At 35.1% G+C, this 20755-nt stretch overlaps 3 protein-coding genes across 3 annotated transcripts; all 3 read right to left on the reverse strand.

The window, feature by feature from the left end:
- Positions 1-1940: 1940 nt before the first annotated feature.
- On the reverse strand, positions 1941-2759 carry LOC143534005 (uncharacterized). The gene is made up of 2 exons (XM_077028617.1): positions 2276-2759; positions 1941-2164 (listed from the first exon to the last, which is right to left on the reverse strand). The coding sequence occupies exons 1-2, from the start codon at positions 2757-2759 to the stop codon at positions 1941-1943; spliced, it is 708 nt and encodes a 235-aa protein (XP_076884732.1).
- An 8725-nt stretch (positions 2760-11484) lies between these two features.
- On the reverse strand, positions 11485-15957 carry LOC143534006 (kirola-like). Its single transcript, XM_077028618.1, has 4 exons — positions 15799-15957; positions 15605-15619; positions 14715-14880; positions 11485-11769 (listed from the first exon to the last, which is right to left on the reverse strand). Exons 1-4 carry the CDS (start codon positions 15955-15957, stop codon positions 11504-11506), a joined length of 606 nt encoding a protein of 201 aa, XP_076884733.1. The 3' UTR covers positions 11485-11503.
- A 3060-nt stretch (positions 15958-19017) lies between these two features.
- Positions 19018-19940, reverse strand: LOC143533994 (protein PLANT CADMIUM RESISTANCE 3-like). Its single transcript, XM_077028610.1, has 4 exons — positions 19657-19940; positions 19494-19565; positions 19204-19416; positions 19018-19106 (listed from the first exon to the last, which is right to left on the reverse strand). Exons 1-4 carry the CDS (start codon positions 19886-19888, stop codon positions 19018-19020), a joined length of 606 nt encoding a protein of 201 aa, XP_076884725.1. The 5' UTR covers positions 19889-19940.
- Between the last annotated feature and the right edge of the window lie 815 nt (positions 19941-20755).

The following is a 20755-nucleotide window of genomic DNA, read 5'->3' on the forward strand; positions in this document are numbered from 1 at the left end:
AAAGTTCGAGCCCTCATCAAGATACGATACTCCAAGTGTGACGGGAGTACTTTCAATTCCAACGGAGCGGGTTTTGTAACATCTAACTTTTGTTAAATAATAAATAACGGAAAGTTTTGTTGTTAACTGTGTGTCGTTAAATTAGTCGTATGTTAAGTGTTTGGATAAGGATTGGGTTTGGTAACGGAAGTGGGTGGTGGGGTCCATAGCCCTCTATATAAGTCCATCCCCCCATCCTTTCACCATTTTCATCCCACAACACACACACACACTCCCTAGAACACACACACATACTCTCTCTCAAGACCCGAATCCGAATCCGAATTCGGGCTAAAGTAAGGAAGATCTTGGCGTTCAAGTGTCTTCAAACAACAAGAACACGTCCAGATCCTTGAGTTGTCCAGATCCGAACCGAACCCGAAGCCAAAGGTGAGTTTTGGCCAACAAGGTTAAGTTTTGTGGTTGATTTCGACATGCAAATCGATATCTTAGTAGATCGGGTTGTAAGATGTAAGAAAAACATAAACTTGGTGAGTAATAACCTCACGGGTATGATATAGAACAAAAAAGGTGATGTTCGGACCTCATAAAACACGGGTATACAAAGTTGGTACGACCAAAAACCCATAAAAAGGGTAAAAACTGAGTCCTAAGGATGAGTCACGGAGCAATTTGGCTTAAAATGTCAAAAGTAATGAAAAGAAGGTTATTTTCGCATAAGTCGACTTCGCATCGCATGACCATGCGAAGCGAAATAAGTATTTCGCATCACATGACCATGCGAAGCGAAATAAGGATTTGTCATCGCATGACCACGCGAAGCGAAAAAGGCTTCATGCGAAGTGAAAAAGTAATGCGAAGCGAAAAAGTCATGCGAAACGAAATTCCAGCTCAACCCCAGCCAGGGGCTCTGCCCCTTAGACCTTGATAGGGGTTGCCGCCCCTAGACCCCGCTACCAGGGGCGATGTCCTCGGACCCCCGTTAGTTGCGGGTTTAATTAACTTAGATGTAAGAAGTAGCAGTAATGGATAATTGATGCGCTTAATATATTGTACAGTTAGCCGTGCACAGCTAAGGAAGGGCATTACTAGTGACGGTGAGAGAAATCGTCTCCAGGTGAGTTCTAGCCCCATTTCTCTTTGAGATGGTTTCGGGGCTGTGTGCATACTTGTAAGAATAGTAACATATATACTTATGTGCTTAACGTGAATGATTAATGCAAGAATGAAAGAAAGATATATATCTATGTGATTAATGCAAATGATTAATGTAAGAATGAAAGAAAGAGGTTAGAAATTGTATATGTTAGTTGTTTAACTTAACATGTTTGTAAGAATCTAGAAGGAATGTGAAGTAAGAGTCAGGGTGGCAGGCCCTTCTAATACCTGAGTAAGAATAGTAAGAGTCAGGGTGGCAGGCCCTTCTAATACCTGGGCAAGAATAGAGTGGCCGACTCTACGATATCGGTGCAAGAAGTCGGGTGGCAGACCCTTATAATATCTGTGCAAGAAGTCGGGTGGCAGACCCTTATAATATCTGTGCAAGAATGTATGTATAATTGTATGTTTGTAAGAATGTGTAAGAATAATGTAAGAGTAGTAAAAATAATATTTGTATGTAAATGAAAGAATGTGTAAGAATAATCTTGTAAACTGTTAAACTAGAACTCACTCAGCCTAGCTGACTTTTAGTATGCACGCAGGCAAATAGGCTGAGGCAGCTGGCGTGAGGAGTGACACATGGCAGGGACTGGAGAGACTGGCATCTTGGAATAGAAGTGTTATGAATTGTGATGTTATGTTAAGGCAATTCAACTTTGTTTGAGAAAATAATTGCCGTTTTTGTAATATGATGGCGAATGTTAAATTATTTCGCGAAAGTTTTAATTAACTCTGATTTTAGAACTGTGTTTATGAGTAAATCGAACGCCAAAGTAGGGTTACCGAGAACGGGGCCTTACAGGTTTCTTCTCAGAGAACGCCTCACTCTCGCAACTAATCTCATTCACCTCTATCATCTCGGGCAAACCCGAAATCTCAGCCAACTCATCACAAACCGAATCGTTCTCACACAAATCATCCTCAACGAAATCGTCACAGTCGTCCAAACCATTACTTCCCACGAGATCCGTACCATAAATGTAATCAAAGCATTTATCCATACCTGCAATAAAAGAGTTAATAAAATAAACCGAATGGCATGGACCACTGAAATCATCTTGATCACTCGGATGCTTCATCTACCTCGCGACATCATAAGTAGCATTCTCATCACCAACCCTAAGCGTGATCTTCCCATCACACACATCGATAAGCTCCTTTGCAGTACGTAAGAACGGACGACCAAGAATAATGGGAACCTTCTCGTCGGCCTCCATGTCAAGCACCACAAAATCTACAGGGAACACGAACTTATCCACCTTCACTAGCAAGTTCTCAATAATACCTCGCGGATACTTAACCGAACGATCGGCTAACGATAAAGACATGTGAGTCAGTGTGAGCTCGCCTAACTCCAACTTCTCGTACAAAGAATACAACATCAAATTAATACTCGCGCCCAAATCTGCCAATGCATGGCTCATCGCATCACTACCAAACAAACACGGAATCGTAAACACGCCCGAATCTGACAACTTCTCGGGTACGCGGTTCAACACTACCGCCGAACAATCTCCCATAAAGGGAATCGATGACACCTCTCCCAACCTATCTTTCCTCTTCAACAGGTCCTTCAAAAACTTCGCGTATTTTGGCATGTGTTGTAGGGCTTCAATGAACGGGAGGTTAATCTTTAACTATCGGAACATATCAAGAAAGTGCCCATACTCCCGCGTATACTTCTGGTGTTTCACGCGAGCGGGATATGGGATACGAGCATGGTCAATCAAAGGTGATGGCCGGACTTCAACCGGATTCTTCTCTACTGGCGGTGCAACTGGTGCGGTGTTTTGCACTTTACCCGGTACTTCCATCTCGATCTCTTCATCCATCACCTCCTCTTCTTCCACTTCAACCTTATTCCTTCACACCTCGGGACCCAAAACCCTGCCGCTACGAGTAGTAATCGTCTTTATTTGAGCGACCGGATTCTGCTGAATAAAACCTGAAAACTGTCTCGGGGGTCTTTCATTCAACTGTCAGGCTATATCACCAATGGTTTTTTGCATGTCGAGCATTGGTGATATAGCCCGACAGTTGAATACTAATTTAATACTAAATTATAGTATTAAATTAGTATTTTAAATAATTTAAATTATACTAATTTGCAATACTATTTTAAATTATAGTATTAAATTACTTATTAATTATATTTGTTTGGGGGGGTTTTATTTAAAATACTAATTTAAAACTAATTAAGAAAACTAGTAATTTAAACGAAAGCAAAGGTTTGTGATTTAAATAAGATGATGATGAGAAAACTACCTAGGCTAGAATCCCCTAAATTTCAGTTATGACTTAACCTGGGAAAATATTTAGTTATGGACTGGGATCGTAAAATAGACACTTAAAAGAAAACCCGAACAGGACCCCTGACCCTTCTCAAGAAGACACCTATGGGTTTCTAATAAATTTTAGCGCCCACCAGTATTAAAAATCAAGTTCCCTTACGGTCACCTAAGCAATTATGATCTAGTTTCTTTATACGAAATCCTACCTTACAGTGCGGAAATCAAAGGTAATTCAAAATATTTAATTGATTTAATAGACAATAATAAATAATCAACCCTAGACGGACTCCTTACGGAGAACTAAATCTAGCAAGATTAAATAATAAAGATCTGTCAATAACATAGCACTTTACAGATTTTAGGTTAGCAGCACACTTAGGTTTATTTGACAATATTATTCATATGACCTTATCATGAAATCAATCATAAAATAATCAATAACACAAAGTAATTGACCTAATAGCAACCTATCATATGACAAACAATAATCAAGGAAAACTATAGAATAAAACTAATCAAACAATCCTAAGTATCCATATGCATCAATTTAATATAAGTAAATCTTTTACTAAACCATAAAAACCATAACAATAAATAATCCTAAGTCAAAACAAAACATCAAAGTAGGTTCATCATAACCTAGGCAGTCTAAGGGTTTAACCAACAACCATACTTAAGACCAAAAGATAATAAATAGGTTCAAACAATAAGTTTATGACAAAAATAATAAATTCAAACCGATTAATAAGGATTCTTGGATGAGTCAGTGTTAAACCCGGACGCTCGATGCTTGAACCAAACTACTTTTCCTCTTTTCTATTCGTCGACCAAAACAAGGAAAAACTTGTTGACTTCCAGCCGTCTCCCCCTTTTATATTATATATATATATATATATATATATGTGTGTAGAATCCCCCCTTTGAATTAATTCCATCATGACCAAGAAGTTCCACCGCCTCTTTAATTTAGTGGTGGCCCACACAGAGCCCACTTCTCTATTTTGTCTCTTGAATTTCACCATAGGTACTTATATTATAAAAGTCTTTCAACTACTCAACGTATTTCTTTTGAATGCAAGAAATAATAATTTTGAATTCCTTAAATTTTGTTTTACTTGCACCCCTTTTGACAGTTTCTTTCTAGAAGAACCTGTAGCACCATTTAAGTTATTTAGTCATCATATTATGTAGTATATATTTAACAATCTGATCAAATTACTACACACTTGTAAACGACTTATAATCATTTAAAGAGTTATTATTATTGTTGACTTGTGTTATTACTTTTAACTAGTTTTTTTTTTTCGAAACTTTTAAAAATTTAAATATGAATTAGTTATGAATTATCTAAGGGTATAATTCAGTAAAAAACAACCATAAAGCTATTCAAAAATATAGAAAATATTTATAATATTTATATATAATTTTGGCCTCATCAACGCCCCATCCTGGTCGAGGAAGAGTCAATTCCTTTGAGTTGCATTCTTGCGAACAAGTAATTATATCTGGTTAGTTTATGAATATTCTAGAAATTGTCCCAAAACTTTTAGAATAATATACATAGCGAAATATTCAAAAGAATTTACGTTTATACTAATCCAACTAGTTATTATTTTAGCAATAATCTATACATATTCAAAGTTGGGTGCAAACGTGAACAAGACGTCCAAAAATCTAAAAATAAACAATAAAAAAACAAAAAATAAAAATTAAAGCTCATTATACAAGTTTTACAAAGTCCAAGCTTTAACAATTAAGTAGATCGATCCCGAGGTTTTTTACTCCATCTACATTTTATTTTTGGTGTGAGCATAAGTATTAACGTTATTAAAACCGGACAGGACCGGACCACCCAATTGACAACGAGCCGACAAGTACACCGGTTTGTTTTTCTTGAAAACCAACTAAAATTCCACTAGTCGCTGCTAGCTCCGTTAAGTGAAAACAGAAGCTATACTTTCAAATGAACAAATAGAAACCACAATAAGTAAAAGAAGACTAGAATGAGGGTCTAACATCCATAATCATTCCACGAGTCCCTGATAGCTCCGTTCAGTGAACAAAACCCACCGGTCGCAGCTAACCAGTTCAACGAAAACAGAAGCGACACTTTTCGAATGAACAAATGAAAACTTAAACGAACAAATGGAAACCACAACGAGTAAAATAAGACTAGAATGAGAGACTCACTTCCTAAATCGTCCCATGAGTCCCATATAGCCCTGTTAAGTGAAAACAAAAATTCACCATTCGGTGCTAGACCTGCTAAGTGAAAACAAAAGCGACACTTATCAAACAAACAAATGGAAGCCCAAACGAACAAATGAAAATCTCAATGAGTAAAAGAAAGCTAGCATGAGGGACTCGCATCCTTAATCATCCCACGAGTCCCTCATAGCCGAAACAAAAGCTCACGGGTCGCTGCTAGCTCAGTTAAGTGAAACAGAAGTGACATTTTTAAAATGAACAAATAAAAGCCCAAATGAACAAATGAAACCACATCGAACAAAAGAAGACTATAAGGAGAGAGTCACCTCCTTGATCGTACAATGAGTCCCTGATATACCCGTTTGGTGAAAACAAAAGTCAACCAGTCGTTGCTTGCCCATTTTAGTGAAATTAGAAGCGGTAATTTTCAAACAAACACATGGAAGCCCAACGAACAAATGGAGACCACAATGAGGTAAAGAAGAATAGATGAGAGACTCCTATCCTTTATCATCCCATGTCTCCCTGATAGCTCTATTCAGTGAAAACAAAAGTCCACCAGTGGCTGCTATGCCCCGATGCCCGAACAATGAACAAATAAAGCTATAATTTTCAAACGAACAAATGAAAGTCTAAACGAACAAATGGAAAACATGACAATAAAAAAAAAGACTAGAATGCGGGAGTCGCCTCCTTAATCATCCCATGAGTCCCTGGTAGCCTCGTTTAGTGAAATAAAAGTCCACCAGTCGTTGTTAGCCTCGCTTAGTAAAAACAGAAGCGACACTTTTCAAATGAACAAATGTAAGCCTAAACGGACAAATGGAATTAACACGAGTAAAAGAGGACTAGAATGATGGACTCACCTGTCACACCTCGACTTAGGGCCTGTGTGCGACGCCCGTTAGTTGGTATCCGGTTTTGAAAATATATCAGAGTTGCGGGTTATTTGCGGAAGTCTTTTATTTATATAAAATAATGAGTTCAATTACCCATTTCAATATTTGACAAAATATGAGCGGAAGCCTTTTAATAAAATATTCATTTATAAAATGTCGGGTCAGAATACCCGTTTTATTATTTCAATACCTGTTATTTCAAAATATGATTCTTTACAATATTTAACTAAAATATCTGAGCCATCAGATCACTTCTAATGACTATGTCTCCAATCTTCTATCAGTTCCTGTCTGTCAGTTCTATTCTTTATAGTTCCTTGAAATGTGGTGGAAAAATATGTCAGCACACAGCCGGTGAATGACGCTGACTTAATAATACCAGTGTGTAGACAATAACAATACCTTTGTGACAATACTCATTAGGCACCCAACTCAATTGGGTTACAATTACCCTAAGTACATGTACAATTAATCATATACACAATATCATTTCTCTGATTAGTCCCGTAGACTACCAGAGTCATGTTTGATGATATGCATGGCCTCGGGGAAATCCGAGTCACCATGTATGTATGGATCCAGACACATGTATACTCTTAATTTGAGTATGCCCGTTTCTCATTATTGGCGCACCAAGTTTTAAGGATTCGTAAATCCTATGTAAACAGTTCAGACTCTAAAAGAGTTGTAAAAGTTTAGGGCGTATTCACCTGTTATAATTGTAATCAGTTTCTGATACTGATTCCTGTATGTTGATCAGTTTCGGTTACTGACCCCTATCTGTAAATCAGTTTCTGTTACTGATTCATGTTTCTGTTTTCAGCTTTCAGATTGATTGATTGGCTGTTATCTCGGACCTATTTTACGAGTATAACATTTGTATAAATATCTAGATCAACGATCTAGCTTCAGACCTCGTAGTCTGTTTTGTATAGCTGTAACCTTGATAATTTATTTGTACAAAACATGTGGACATTTAGTCCCTTTGTTTATTTATTAATTATATCCCAGGTTTCTTCTTCAGGAAGAAACATTTATACCAGGTTTCTTATTCAAGAAGAGACATTACTTTATCTATAACCTGTGTGAATGAATAGTATCTTTCTTAATCATTAAGAAATACTATGTTAACTATACCCTTTGCCTGTAAATGATTACGTTTCTTAATCATGAAGAAACAATAATTTAACTATAACCTTTGCTTATGAAAAGTTATATTATACTTAACAATGATCAAGGTTTGGGCTATACCCCCGACTATGGCCTAAGCCATTAAAATAATAATAATAAAATAATATTTAAACAGAACCCCTACCTCGTATGGGTATTCGGAGTTAGTTATCTAAGATTGATCGAGCGGCATCTCTACTCTATATCGCGTACTACTGCTTAAACCGTCAGAGCTTCGGAGCTTGGCATGTTCCACGAGGTCGGCACGCAAACCGAGGCTAGTGTGTGAAAATGTGTTGGAGATGAAATGTCGTGAGCCTTCCCTTTTATAGCCGAATTTGGGATCCATCGCGTAGCGCGATGGTCCATTGTCTTAAGCCATCGCGTAGCGTGATGTCAGAGAAACGACGCGTGGCTGCTGACTCAGCCCTAGCGTCTGCCACGTGTCCCCTGATCGCGACACGTGTTGCGGCGTCATCACAGGCCGTCGCGTAGCGTGATGGTCTTGAGGCTGGGCTCATCGCGTAGCGCGATGGGTTCCAGAATTCAAATTTTTATTTTTAGTCCCACGTCTTTGATAACTTGCCACTTCTTGATCATACTTCAATCTTCCAAAAATACTAAAGCGGCCCTTATGCGGCTCGCGGCGATGCGAGCGTGCGAGTGCGCCATCAAAACGCCCATCGCCCTAGTCCGAGTCCGTGTCCGAGTCCATACGCGTGCGCATCGGGTGCTTCGCACCCTCTGCTAGGACTATGGAGAGTGGTTAGCCACATTAAAACATTTTTATGAAAACTTGCTTCCTTATAAAGAGCTTCCATTTCTTTGTTTGTTTCTATGTGGGATGAAAGTATATTTTCCTTATTTATACACATGTGGAATGCTTACCTTTTCTTCCATCTTTCCATATGGGATGGATTTTTCTTATTTCCTTAACATAAGAATGCTTTGTTTTTTCTTTATCTCATTCTTCCCTTTACTTGCCTTTGAATTTATTTTTAATCCTTCAACTTTTCAAAATTGGCAACGTTAACCCAAAATAAATATAGGTTTTTCCTAGATGTTACATCACCTCCATATCATCACACGAGTCCCTGATAGCCTCGTTCAATGAATACAAAAGCCTATCACTCGCAGCTAGCCTGGTTTAGTGAAAACGGACATTTCAAACGAACAAATGGAAGCTGAAACGAACAAATGTGAACCACAACTAGTAAAATAATGTTTGAATGAGGGAATCACCTCCTTAATAATCCCACGAGTCCTAGATATCTCAGTTCAGTGTAAAAAAAACCCACCATTTGTTACTAGCTCTGTTCATTGTAAACAGTAGCGACTTTAGCAAACGAACAAATGGACGCCCAAATGAACAAATGGAAACCACAATGAGTACAAGAAGACTAAAATAAGGGACTCTCATCCTTAATCATCCCACGAGTCCCTCATAGCCCTATTCAGTGAAAACAAAAGCTCACGAGTCGCTTCTAGCTCGATTAAGTGAAAACAGAAGTGGCATTTTTCAAAATAACAAATGGAAGCCCAAACGAACAAACGAAAACCATAATAAGTAAAAAAAAAGACTAGAATAAGGGACTCCCTTCGTTGATCATCCCATGAGTACCTGATAGCCCCATTCAGTTAAAACAAAACCCCACCAGTCGATGCTAGACCAAATCAGTGAAAACAAAAGCGGTAGTTTTCAAACAAACACATGGAAGCCCAAACAAACAAATGGAAACCACAATGAGCAAAAGAAGACTAGAATGAGGGTCTCCCCTCCTTGATTATCCTACAACTCCAGCCTCGTTCAGTGAAAACAAAAGTCCACTAGTCACTACTAGCCTCGTCTAGTGAAAAAAGAAGCCACACTTTTCAAACGAACAAATGGAAGCCTAAACGAACAAATAGAAACCACAACGAACAAAAGAAGGCTAGAACGATAGATTCACCTCCTTGATCATATAATGAGTCCCTGATAGCCCCGTTCAGTGAAAAACAAAAGTTAACCGATCGTTGCTTGCCCAGTTCAGTGAAATTATAAGCAGTGCTTTTCTAACAGACACATGGAAGCCCAAACGAACAAATGAAAACCACAACGAGTAAAACAATACTAATTTGAGGGACCCACGCCTCCTTAAGTATCCCACTAGTTCCTAATAGTCATATTCAGTGAAAACAAAAGCTCACCAGTCACAGTTAGCCCAGTTTAGTGAAAACAGAAGCGATACTTTTCAAACGAACAAATTGAAGCGCAAAAAAGCAAATGGAAACAAAAATGAGAAAAGACGATTGGAATGAGTCATATCCTTGATATGGCCGGCTTGAATAGGAGGACAGGGTGGTTGACGGCCCCCGGCCCGATCACAACGCCAAGCCCAATTTTTTATATATATATATTTTTATGAAAAAAAATGTATTTTAATGTTTAAATCCAATTACTCAGCTCATGTAAGCATACTTTTATAAATATATTTTTTTTCACAACTCAAATTATAACTAAGTATGCTCATTTAAAAATTTAATTGTTTAAACCTAACAAAATAAACCTTTTTACTTAAGGCCCAAAGGTTTTTTTGCCTTCGGCCCGAAAATTTATATATATACAATTTTCAACCCTAGCGTGTATCATTAGTTGTACATCAACTTCATATTTTTATATCGAGTTTGGATGCAAGCTATGTTTCTACTTCTTCCCATGTCTTTTTTTACATATTTAAAGAAAACAAGTGTTTCTACTTCAAGTTGCACCCATCAACCATGTATTTCGAGTACAACCACAAATAAAAATATATCCCAAAGGTTTTTCCTTTTTTATCTTCCCTTTCTATTTGGTATTTTTTTTTTTTAGTTTATGGTTTTTACGGTTTAACAGCTATGGAAATGTCAATTGTGTATGATTGGTGGGATGCATGTTTCAAATTTACGTCTTTAGTTGTCTAAATCACGACTCATATTTATTCACTATACAATAATTGTTTCAAATAAACGTTTTAAACCCCGCCGCAACGCGGGGTGTTAATACTTGTTTTTTATGTTTCTCTGAGATGCCTCTGATATAGAGGCCAACGTAATTATGGGGAAGTGTAATTAAGGCTCTATTACAACGTAAAGCATCCACAAAGTCCTATATATCTTCAACTATTGTTTGAAAACGTGTTGTTCTGAACATGAAATGACCCACGCCAGACCGCCTCAGGCCCATCACGTGAGAGGTAAATCAATCTCATTCAATGGCTAGGCGATTGTCGCTTAGGATCGGTTTCAAACCCACGACCTCTAGGTTATTGTTCCAAATCTTACGCCCCTTTAACCAACTGAGTTATCTTCAACTATGCCATCATAAAGATGTAAGGTTAGCAAATTCTATCTAATTCGCTCACCCTAATTCAGTATAGGTCTTCCAAACCTTGTGAGGAAGTCGATCAAATTCATTTTCGATGATTTTTCTTCTAACAAACGATTGGATAACTAGACTAACAGTTTAACTAGTAAAGAAGTTGGTCATAAGATTACATTTATGTATATATTATTTTTCAAATTCATTTCACAAGCTAGCATTATACAACTTATACCAAGTTTATTCGTGTCACACATTCTTAAGGTTGAAGCCCATGCATTCACATGCAAGCAATTAAGCATTATCTTCAAACAACATAAAACCGAAACCACAATACCTATTTTACAAACCATTATCATAAACTTCAATTATTTATACTTCTTGTAGATGGATTTCACCATCGATATGATCACTTCGATTCATCCGGATCAAGATTATTAGAACTGGCGAGCCTCAACATCTTTGGTAATCTTATAAGCAAGATCAAGAAGTGAGTCCGGGTCAGGAATATCTTCGCTAACCTTCTCGTACTCGACCGTCCATGTCACCAAGCTGCTTTGATGATCTTTCGGCTCAACACGAATGATTGCTTTTACGCTTTTGTAAGCTTGCATCAGATCTCCTCCAAACGCCGTGTAGGTGATCGATTTGTTTTTTTCATCTACCGCTTCGAGAAGTTGATTGGAAGCTTGTGGCTTTCCATCTACAAGTATTCAAGAAACCCTAAATATAGTAAATGCAAAGCCACGGATAATCGAAACTAATTTCACATATTTAAGAATTTTCGGTCTTCCTATGTCTATACATGTGATGTGTTTTGGTTTATAACTGTTAAAATGAACCTAATATACATTAAATACGTATCTATATATTTTTTTAAAATTCGGCCTAGAGCCCTAGCTTATCTAGTATGGCCATTGGCCGTCCCTGTCGGGTGACAAGAATATTCTGAGTTTTTGAATGTATGTGATTTTCTATTTGTTTGGTTCGTATGACAATTTGAAGGCGATTTCATTTTCAAGTAGAGTTTTTTAGTTGCTCTCTCCGAATCTAAACCTTTGTACCACACTCCTCTATACCACGATTCAAACACCGATAAACTATGTTGCACCGAAACACCAAAGAAGGTGGAGTCCCCGTCCCGGGGACGCGCCGGGGACGGAAACGCCGGCGAAACGCCGCCGAAACATTTCCTGGCCGTTTCCGAAAATTAGGGACCGGATGTAATACGTATCTGGGCTTTGGGTACTGCGTGTTTGAAGTCTCCGAAACGGAGATTCCGACGCCGGACCAGTAGGAAGAAGATACAAGCTTAATGTGACGGGAAGAAGATACAAGCTTAATGTGACGGCTATTAACTTTATTTTAGGTTTTTAGGTTTAAACTAAGTTTAGGGTTTTTTAATATTTAACCCCTTTATGTTTCACTTGTATGAATCTAATCCCTAAAACATTTAAACTTTTACACAAAAAGGTGTTTTTTCTTTAATCTAGTCTTTCTATGTTTGTATATTTCATTTGTAACCCTACATTTTAACTAATGTATTCAATTCTTAAACAATATATATATATATATATATATATATATATATATTATAATGACTTCTCGCACATCTCTCCTTAAAAACATTTCTAAAATGAACCTAATCCTCTATATATATATAGAGAGGATTAGGTTCATTTTAGAAATGTTTTTAGGGAGAGATGTGCGAGAAGTCATTATAACCAATCATAATTTTTCTTTTAATTTTATCTTTAATTTATATAGAAGGGTATGGTTGTAATCTCCACAAATTTGTGTATATGGTAACTAGTAAATGTTGTAGGAGGTTTCAAATAATAATTTATATTTATTTTTCTTAAATATTTGCAAGAGGTTACTCAATTAAAATATGAAATTATTTATATATGCTGTACATGAAATTCAACATTTTAAAATAAGTATAATACATATCAAACTTATGAGGTTCATGAATAGTAACATAAAACAAATTTTTAAAATTCTTATTTATCTTTATCTCCATAATCATTTAACACTTTTGCAATTGATCCAACCTCATAGTGTTCTAACCTTTCGTACATAAGATAAAACACATATCAACACAAACCAATAAACAAATTTACGTTTTTATTATTATTTTCTTTTTATAACGAACAAACAACCATTTTTTTAATTTTGAATTTAACCATACTTTATTATAATATATTCATAATTCAAATTCCCATAATCGATATTGTTCTATTTATAGATTATCAGCAAACAAATATACATCTATTTCATTTTATTTTTAATTTCAATATTTTTATCTAAATGGCGCATGCACACTTCGAAATATCACCTACACAGTATATAAATAAATCTACACACGATAAAAATTATGCGTAAACAATTCGAAATACCTCATACACAGTACATATATGAACCTACACATGATAAAAATTATACATATAGAATTCAGAATACCACATACACGATACAATTTATGAACCTACATAGCACATACATGAGCCTATATACGATAAAAAGTACACAAGTAAGTCAAAATACCACCTATATAGTGCATAAATGAACCTACACACGATATAAGTTACACATACAAAATTCAAAATATCACTTACACAGTACATATATATGAACTTTACATAATACAAAATAATCTTTTATTTATTACATTAAACTACATATAATAAATAACCGATAACACTAATAACCTATATTTGTAAAATTTTCACATACACATTCATGATACCACCTACACAATACATATAAACCCTACACAGTATAAAATGAACTGTTTTTTATTTTTTATTCTTCACATTAAAGTACATATAATAAATAATATATCATATTAATAGCTTATAGTTGTAAAATTTTCACGTACATATTCATGACTTCACATACACAATATATGAATATGTGAGGCAATACAAGATATTTGTTGCATTTGAAAAAATATAATTGAAGACATTATGGTATTTGATTAAAATTATATTTGTTTAACGTTAATTTGATTAATAGTATCAATTAAAAAATTTACATGTAACTTTCAATTATTTAGTAATAATAAGAAATAAATTGTATTAATGATTTAAGTTACACTTTAAACACTCCACAAATCAAAGACCTAACTACCCTTATTGATTAAATTCTTGGTAAATTGGTATCCTCATAATTACTAGTTACCTTAACCAATTTAATCCATTGCTTACACATAGCCAATGTTAATCAATGGTTCAGATTGATTTCTCGCACTTCTCGCTATAACTTGACTTCTCGCATGATCCATCCCCTATATATATACATACATACATACATACATACATATATATATGACTTTGTTTAATACATTTGTATTTTTTTTTATATTCTTTTTTGCCGTATCGTTGCCATACCCGTATCTTGGATTTTTGATTTTTTGTCGTTTCCCGTATCCTGGTCCCGTTCCTGTTCCCGTGCTACTTAGCAGATAAAACTATTAGCAGTCCAAGCAAATGACAGTAATTTGTTTTTTATAACACATAAATTAACTTTAGGCTTATTGTTCAAATAACTTATGAGGTCAATGTTTACAGTAATATGTATATATGTAACACGTATAAAAAAGGTGCGAAATCACTTTACACTTGTACCAAAGTTTGAATCTATTACCAATGAGGTAGTTCCAAGCCACGGTGGACCCGACAACGCCCCATTCGCCATCAATCAACTCGCAACTCTTAATATGATTAGGTGCTATGTTTGACAAGTTCTTTGGCTTGTACCTGAAGAGGTCAAGGAAAACATCTGCATTGCATTTGGTGTCTATTTGTCTTTCCTATTTTCACAGAAGCCATTCTTTTAGTACTATGGCTAAAGTTTTTGATGACTAGAAGTCACCCATTTGGCCTCTATATAGAGGTTTAAAGAATAAAAATAAAAGAGAATATTAATCGAAAAGCATATGAAAGCAAAATCCACCATCTTTATAACAGGCCACTAGAGACTAGACCTTCATATATTATATATTCGGTTTCCCTATCCGGCACCACAGAATAGATCCCATATTGTTTGGTTGATGGGTGTGTTTGCAACTTGTTTGCCCAAATATGTTACACAACAATTGGCATAGGAATATGAGTAAGTTTGTAAATGGAAACCGAATCAAACTAGTACTTGATTGGTGATGTATATTCACATATATCATACTTATCTGTATTTGAGTATGAAGTATGAACTAATCCTCATTTAGATAAGAATTTAGTTTTGTGAGATCTTAATTGAATTCAAACTTTTTATGTCAAGCAGATGATAACTAGAAGATATACAGAGTGAAGGCGAGTAGCTTATCTAGAAGAAAAATTCATGGGTATCTAAAAAATTATTATTTTTTGCATATCAAGAAAGGGTTTTGTTCTATGAAAATGACGGATCTTATCGTTTTGGGTATACGATACATTAAATTGCACATCACCAAGAAAGTTGAGGAGTATTCCAGGCATCCGCTGGCTCTTGGCAGTTGGATCGATCCTCTGAATTTTCTAAGGGAACTAATCACTGACGTTGTTCTTCGAATCCTGGTAAAAAAAATAAAATAAAAGTATTACAAGAACATAATTCTTAACAATAGGAACATCCATGCAAAAGTGAATTGTTCAAGAATAAAATAGAGGAGTAACACTTTGAACCAAGACCTACATGATTGATATCTACATATTCCCATGTCTATTTTAGGTTACAAGTTGGGGTATCTAACTGAAACATCCAAAACCAATGGACCACCAAGCAACCATGAGTCTGATTCGATCTTTAACGAACCAACAATCAATGAGTTGCGTAAATGTACGCTGGTTGTATCATGAATTAATGGCTTTAGTATTTGTACATTCCCAATCTTTTTTGGTTTTTTATCCATTTCTCAAGCACTTACTAGCTAGCTCTATTTAAAGGGCAAAGGGATACTAGAGTTATTCATCACAAAGCTTAATTCCCAGTTAATAATAATTAAGTGTGAGAACAATGGGTTTAAGTGGGAAGAAGGTTATCCAAGTTGATATCAAATGCAACGGAGATGTCCTTCGTGGACTCTTCAGGTACAGGCTATCTGACCTTTTGATCTTAGCCCCTGAGTACTTAAAAGAGTTGTGAGTTACAACAAGGTGAATGGGGTTCCGTGGGATCCATCATCAACTGGAACTATGTACTCGGTAAGCTAGGCTCAATAATATCTTCATACAAATTTTGCATTTTGTAATTATTAGCGGTATATATAATTTGTATAACGTTCATTTTACAAAATTCAAAACGAACTGAATGCCGGCGAACTGCTACCTAGGGCTGTAATTAATGTACTGAACGTTCGACGAACTGTTTGGCAGGAAATCCGTTTTTGTTATTCGTTAATAAATTTACGAACATGAACAAGGAATTTCGTTCGATTAATTAAATGAACGAACATGAACAGATGCCGTGTTTGTTTCATTGTGTATGTTATCATGCTCGTTTACATTCATTTGTGTTTGCTGAGTTTTGTTTGGTTCTGTTCATTAAGGTTTTTAATGAATTTTCTAATATTATCTTACAGATTCAAGCAAATTTATTTAGTATAAAACAAATATATATATATATATATATATATGAGTATTGTGTGATAACTAATACAAAATTAGCATATGAATTTGATTGCTAAAAAAAGGTCAAAACTTGGTAGCTGGACCGAATTGTTGACAATGTATTCTCGGTTAGCCATGTCAAATAAAAGAAGGTTTGTGTTCATTTTGTGTTCACGAACAAGCTAGTTCATTTCTTAATGAATGAACATGAACAGGAAATGGCATTCATTAGTTGTTCATGAACCGTTCAATTGTCCGACAAAAGCTAATGGAAGATATGAACTAGGACTTGTTTAGTTTGGTTCGGTTCGTTTACAGGGTGTGTTGATTATTTGTAGATGGAAAAAGTCAAGTCGTCAAACATAACATTGAAGCTGTGGATGAGGCAAATAAATTGATCACCGATAAGTTGTTTGATGGAGATTTGTTGAAGATTTACAAGAGCTTCAAGGCAAGCGTGCATGTCGATGGAACCGGCGACAACAGCACAGTGACATGGACCTTAGAGTATGAAAAGATGAACGAAGATATCCCTGACCCGGATTCACTTGTTGAGGCTGTTCAAAATGTTACCCAATTTGTTGAGACTCGGTTGAACCCAGATTCACTTGTTGATATAAAGATTCCTCAGCTCCAGTAATATTAACGTACTTATAATTGTGTGTGTTTTTATGTCTGAAGGTTAATTATGGACTCATGTGAGTCCATGTGCTTCTAAGTCCATGTGTGTCAAGAATAAACTTGTTGATTATGTTGTTAGATAAAAACATGTTGGTGAATGATTCTATATACCGAAGAATCTCTTTATATAAATCATTATAACCGGAACATATAATCCCTCGTATTACGGGAGTTGTTTTCTTTTTTTCGTTCCTAATTTTCATATATTTTTTGGATTTTAATTTTATTTATTGTAAGGAAGTTAATAACATATTTAAGGTTTGCTGATGAAAGGGTTTCACAAATAAATGAGATGCTATAACCCGTTTAAAAGTTATCTGGGTTTGGTGAGACAAATGACCTGCTTATTTTTTTTACTATAAAGTTGTTTCCTAATTATAAATAATATTTTTAAAAAAATTCGGATATTAGTTGTTAGTGTATCTTTATTTTATAGGATTTTCATATCAAATATTTGGTGTGATTAATTTTTTATACAATGAGATGTTATAACCCGTTTAAGGGTCATTTGGGTTTGGTGAGACCTATACCTATATGAATTCGGTTCAATTAATGCATGAGAAACATTCATTTACAAATAAAGCAATCTAATAGCTTGAGAGAATATAGGAAGGTTTCGCTTATATATATTTAAGATTATAACCGAAATATATGAATTTTGTAATACAATCATACCCAAATAGCCAAATATCCTTGTCATTTGTTCTAACTAATATCTTCTCTGGTGTTAGTAATCAAGAACCAATTATAAACTATATACACATGATAATCATGAAGAACTAAGTATGGAAAATAACAGATTATAGAATCAATTGATGGGAATGACCAAGCGAGGAAACGTTTATAAAAAATGCATATATAGCCCTAACATGAACCGATGTATCGTTAGAAAAGGGTATGACGGTAATGAATATTTGCTAATTTTTCTTATCCTGATCGATTAATCTAACCTAAGAACTAAGCGCATAATAAATATAATAAACAACTATATATAGTTTTACATTCGCTCATAAACTAGACCTTTATATGATGGTTTAAGATAGGATGCCAGGTTTTCGACAAAGTTGTTTTCTTCTCATGGGTCGAGGAGTTTTTTCTTCATTAATTTCCGGTCATATGATGTTGTCTCGTGTGATATGATCATCTTATTGTGTTCATTATGGCTTAACATTCTTAGCATCATTAATCTTAGTGTGTTCATATATGGAGGAAACAACGTTGGTTAAACATGAACAAATTTGAGAAAATAAAAACTTGGTTTTATATAAAAATTTGATGAACTATGCTAACCGGAGGGTAAAGGTGTAATCGATTTACGTTGCGTGTATTTAAGTGTATAAACATTTTATAAACAGTTATGGACATAACATGGTATCTCTAAACCCGTAAAATAAAGAACAAAAAAACAATATTTATGAGCCCGATAAACATGTAATTAAGTATTGTTTGTTGTGTATTAACATCAAACTAGATAATGTATTACAAGTTTCAACAATCAAAGACTTGACAGAACATAACAACCCTCAAGATTTAGATTAGAAAAACCTTAAGGGCAATATAGTAAATAATAATCATTGTAGCATAATCACATAATGATTATGATATAGATATTGATTATGTTCAAAAACACAAGCATGATTAATTAATTCCTCAACACCCCAAGTTGATTATTTATCTTCATTTCAACGATTCATTCCTCCAGGAACCTTCGGTGCCACCATAAGTCCGCCAGTTTGTTGAATCTCCGGCGTTTGATTGTGCCACCCAACCCCTAAACGAGTACACGAAATCATTGTACATGTTATTCCACATGATTATAAACATAAATTTCGAAAAGTGAATGATATGGGTATGAATAATATTATTACCAAGTTGCATGTTGAACCCACGAGCTTGAAGCTCGCGATATTCTTGACACAAGGCGCATGGTTCACATATTAAATGTACAAGTATGTTAATGATAGGGTCGTTAGGCAACTTATATATTTGGGTCATTTTAATCCTGTAGTATGCTGACAACAAACACCCGCAACCCGTGAGGTACATTATTCCAGTGTAAACCGCAGCATATAAACCGCAACCTGTTGTCACACATTGCGATTTTAGAAATTAATTAACTTGTAAATTATTTAACTGTCATTGACCAATGAACACTTACTATTTTGTCCCCTATCTATCATTTCTGCAATTTGCCCGTACGTGACACAAGGCGCAAAGAAGGTTATAACAACTGTTAAAACCAAAGATATAACAAGTATAATGAACACTTTTGTTTTGATATAATTAAATAAAGTAAAAGAATATAATATAATTGTACTTACGGGTTGGGATATCATCAAAACATTCAAAAAGACCTGTAGACCAAGTAGGAAACGGGTCTTGTTGTGGCGGAACCCCAACCACAGGCTGGTTCGGTTGACTAGCCGCACCTTTGGTGGAGTCCGGTTCAGATGTAGCCGAAGGTTTTGAAGATGGCACGGCAGTCGCTGGTTGGGCATCATTTGTAGGTTGAGGAGCTTTGTCCTTGTTGTCACTTGGGGTTGAGGAATTCATTTTTAAACTCAATTATCCAGATAGAATGGTACTATTGGATAATCGAGTTTAATTATCCTGTCGATTAATTTGATATTAGTGCAACAAGGGTCCTATTTATACACTTGAAATTATTCTCTTGCAATGATTTTATCCAATGATTCTTTGCGGTCTTTTTTGAAGGACTTGCTTAGATGCGATAATTGTTGCATATTAATAGGGTTGATCACATGAAATAAATGAATTTGATGGTCAGAAATTCTTCATATTGTCAATATTTTTACAAAGTTGTTTTCTTCTCATGAGTCAAAGAGTTGTTCTTCAATTACCATCTATATAATTTTATCTTTTTATCTCTAAATTTCGCGTGTGATGTGATCATATGTGTTCATTATGGCGTGAACATTCTCAGCGTCATTAATATTCATTCATCTTCATATTCTCCATCTTTTCCTTTGATTTGATTAAGAAAGTGGATCGCCTCTTTTACAAAACTCGTTTTTGGGGATTCACACATCAAATTTTCGTCTCAAGGTGTATATGTATTTGAGGATTAACTATCTAATTGTAATCGTTAAAAAACGATGACACAGAAAGCAAATGGAGAAAAAAAGCATGAAAAGAAAATTTTATATTTGAGGATTAAACTATCTTATTGTAATTATTAAGGAACGATGGCACAGAAAGAAAAGAAGAAAAGAGGCATGAAAAGAAAATTTTATTTCAATCAGAATAAATAGTTACAAAACAAGAAAAACTAGCAAACAATATATATAACCTAACATATACGGTGTATAACATATACTTCGTATATGTATAAATTATGCTCACACTTATCGTATAAATGGGGATTCCCATATCGTATAAATATTATTCGTATATATATGG

The sequence above is a fragment of the Bidens hawaiensis genome, unplaced genomic scaffold, assembly GCF_021521415.1.
Source record: "Bidens hawaiensis isolate Kalapana, Puna unplaced genomic scaffold, B.hawaiensis_p1.1 tig00009970_1, whole genome shotgun sequence".
NCBI lineage: Eukaryota > Viridiplantae > Streptophyta > Magnoliopsida > Asterales > Asteraceae > Bidens > Bidens hawaiensis.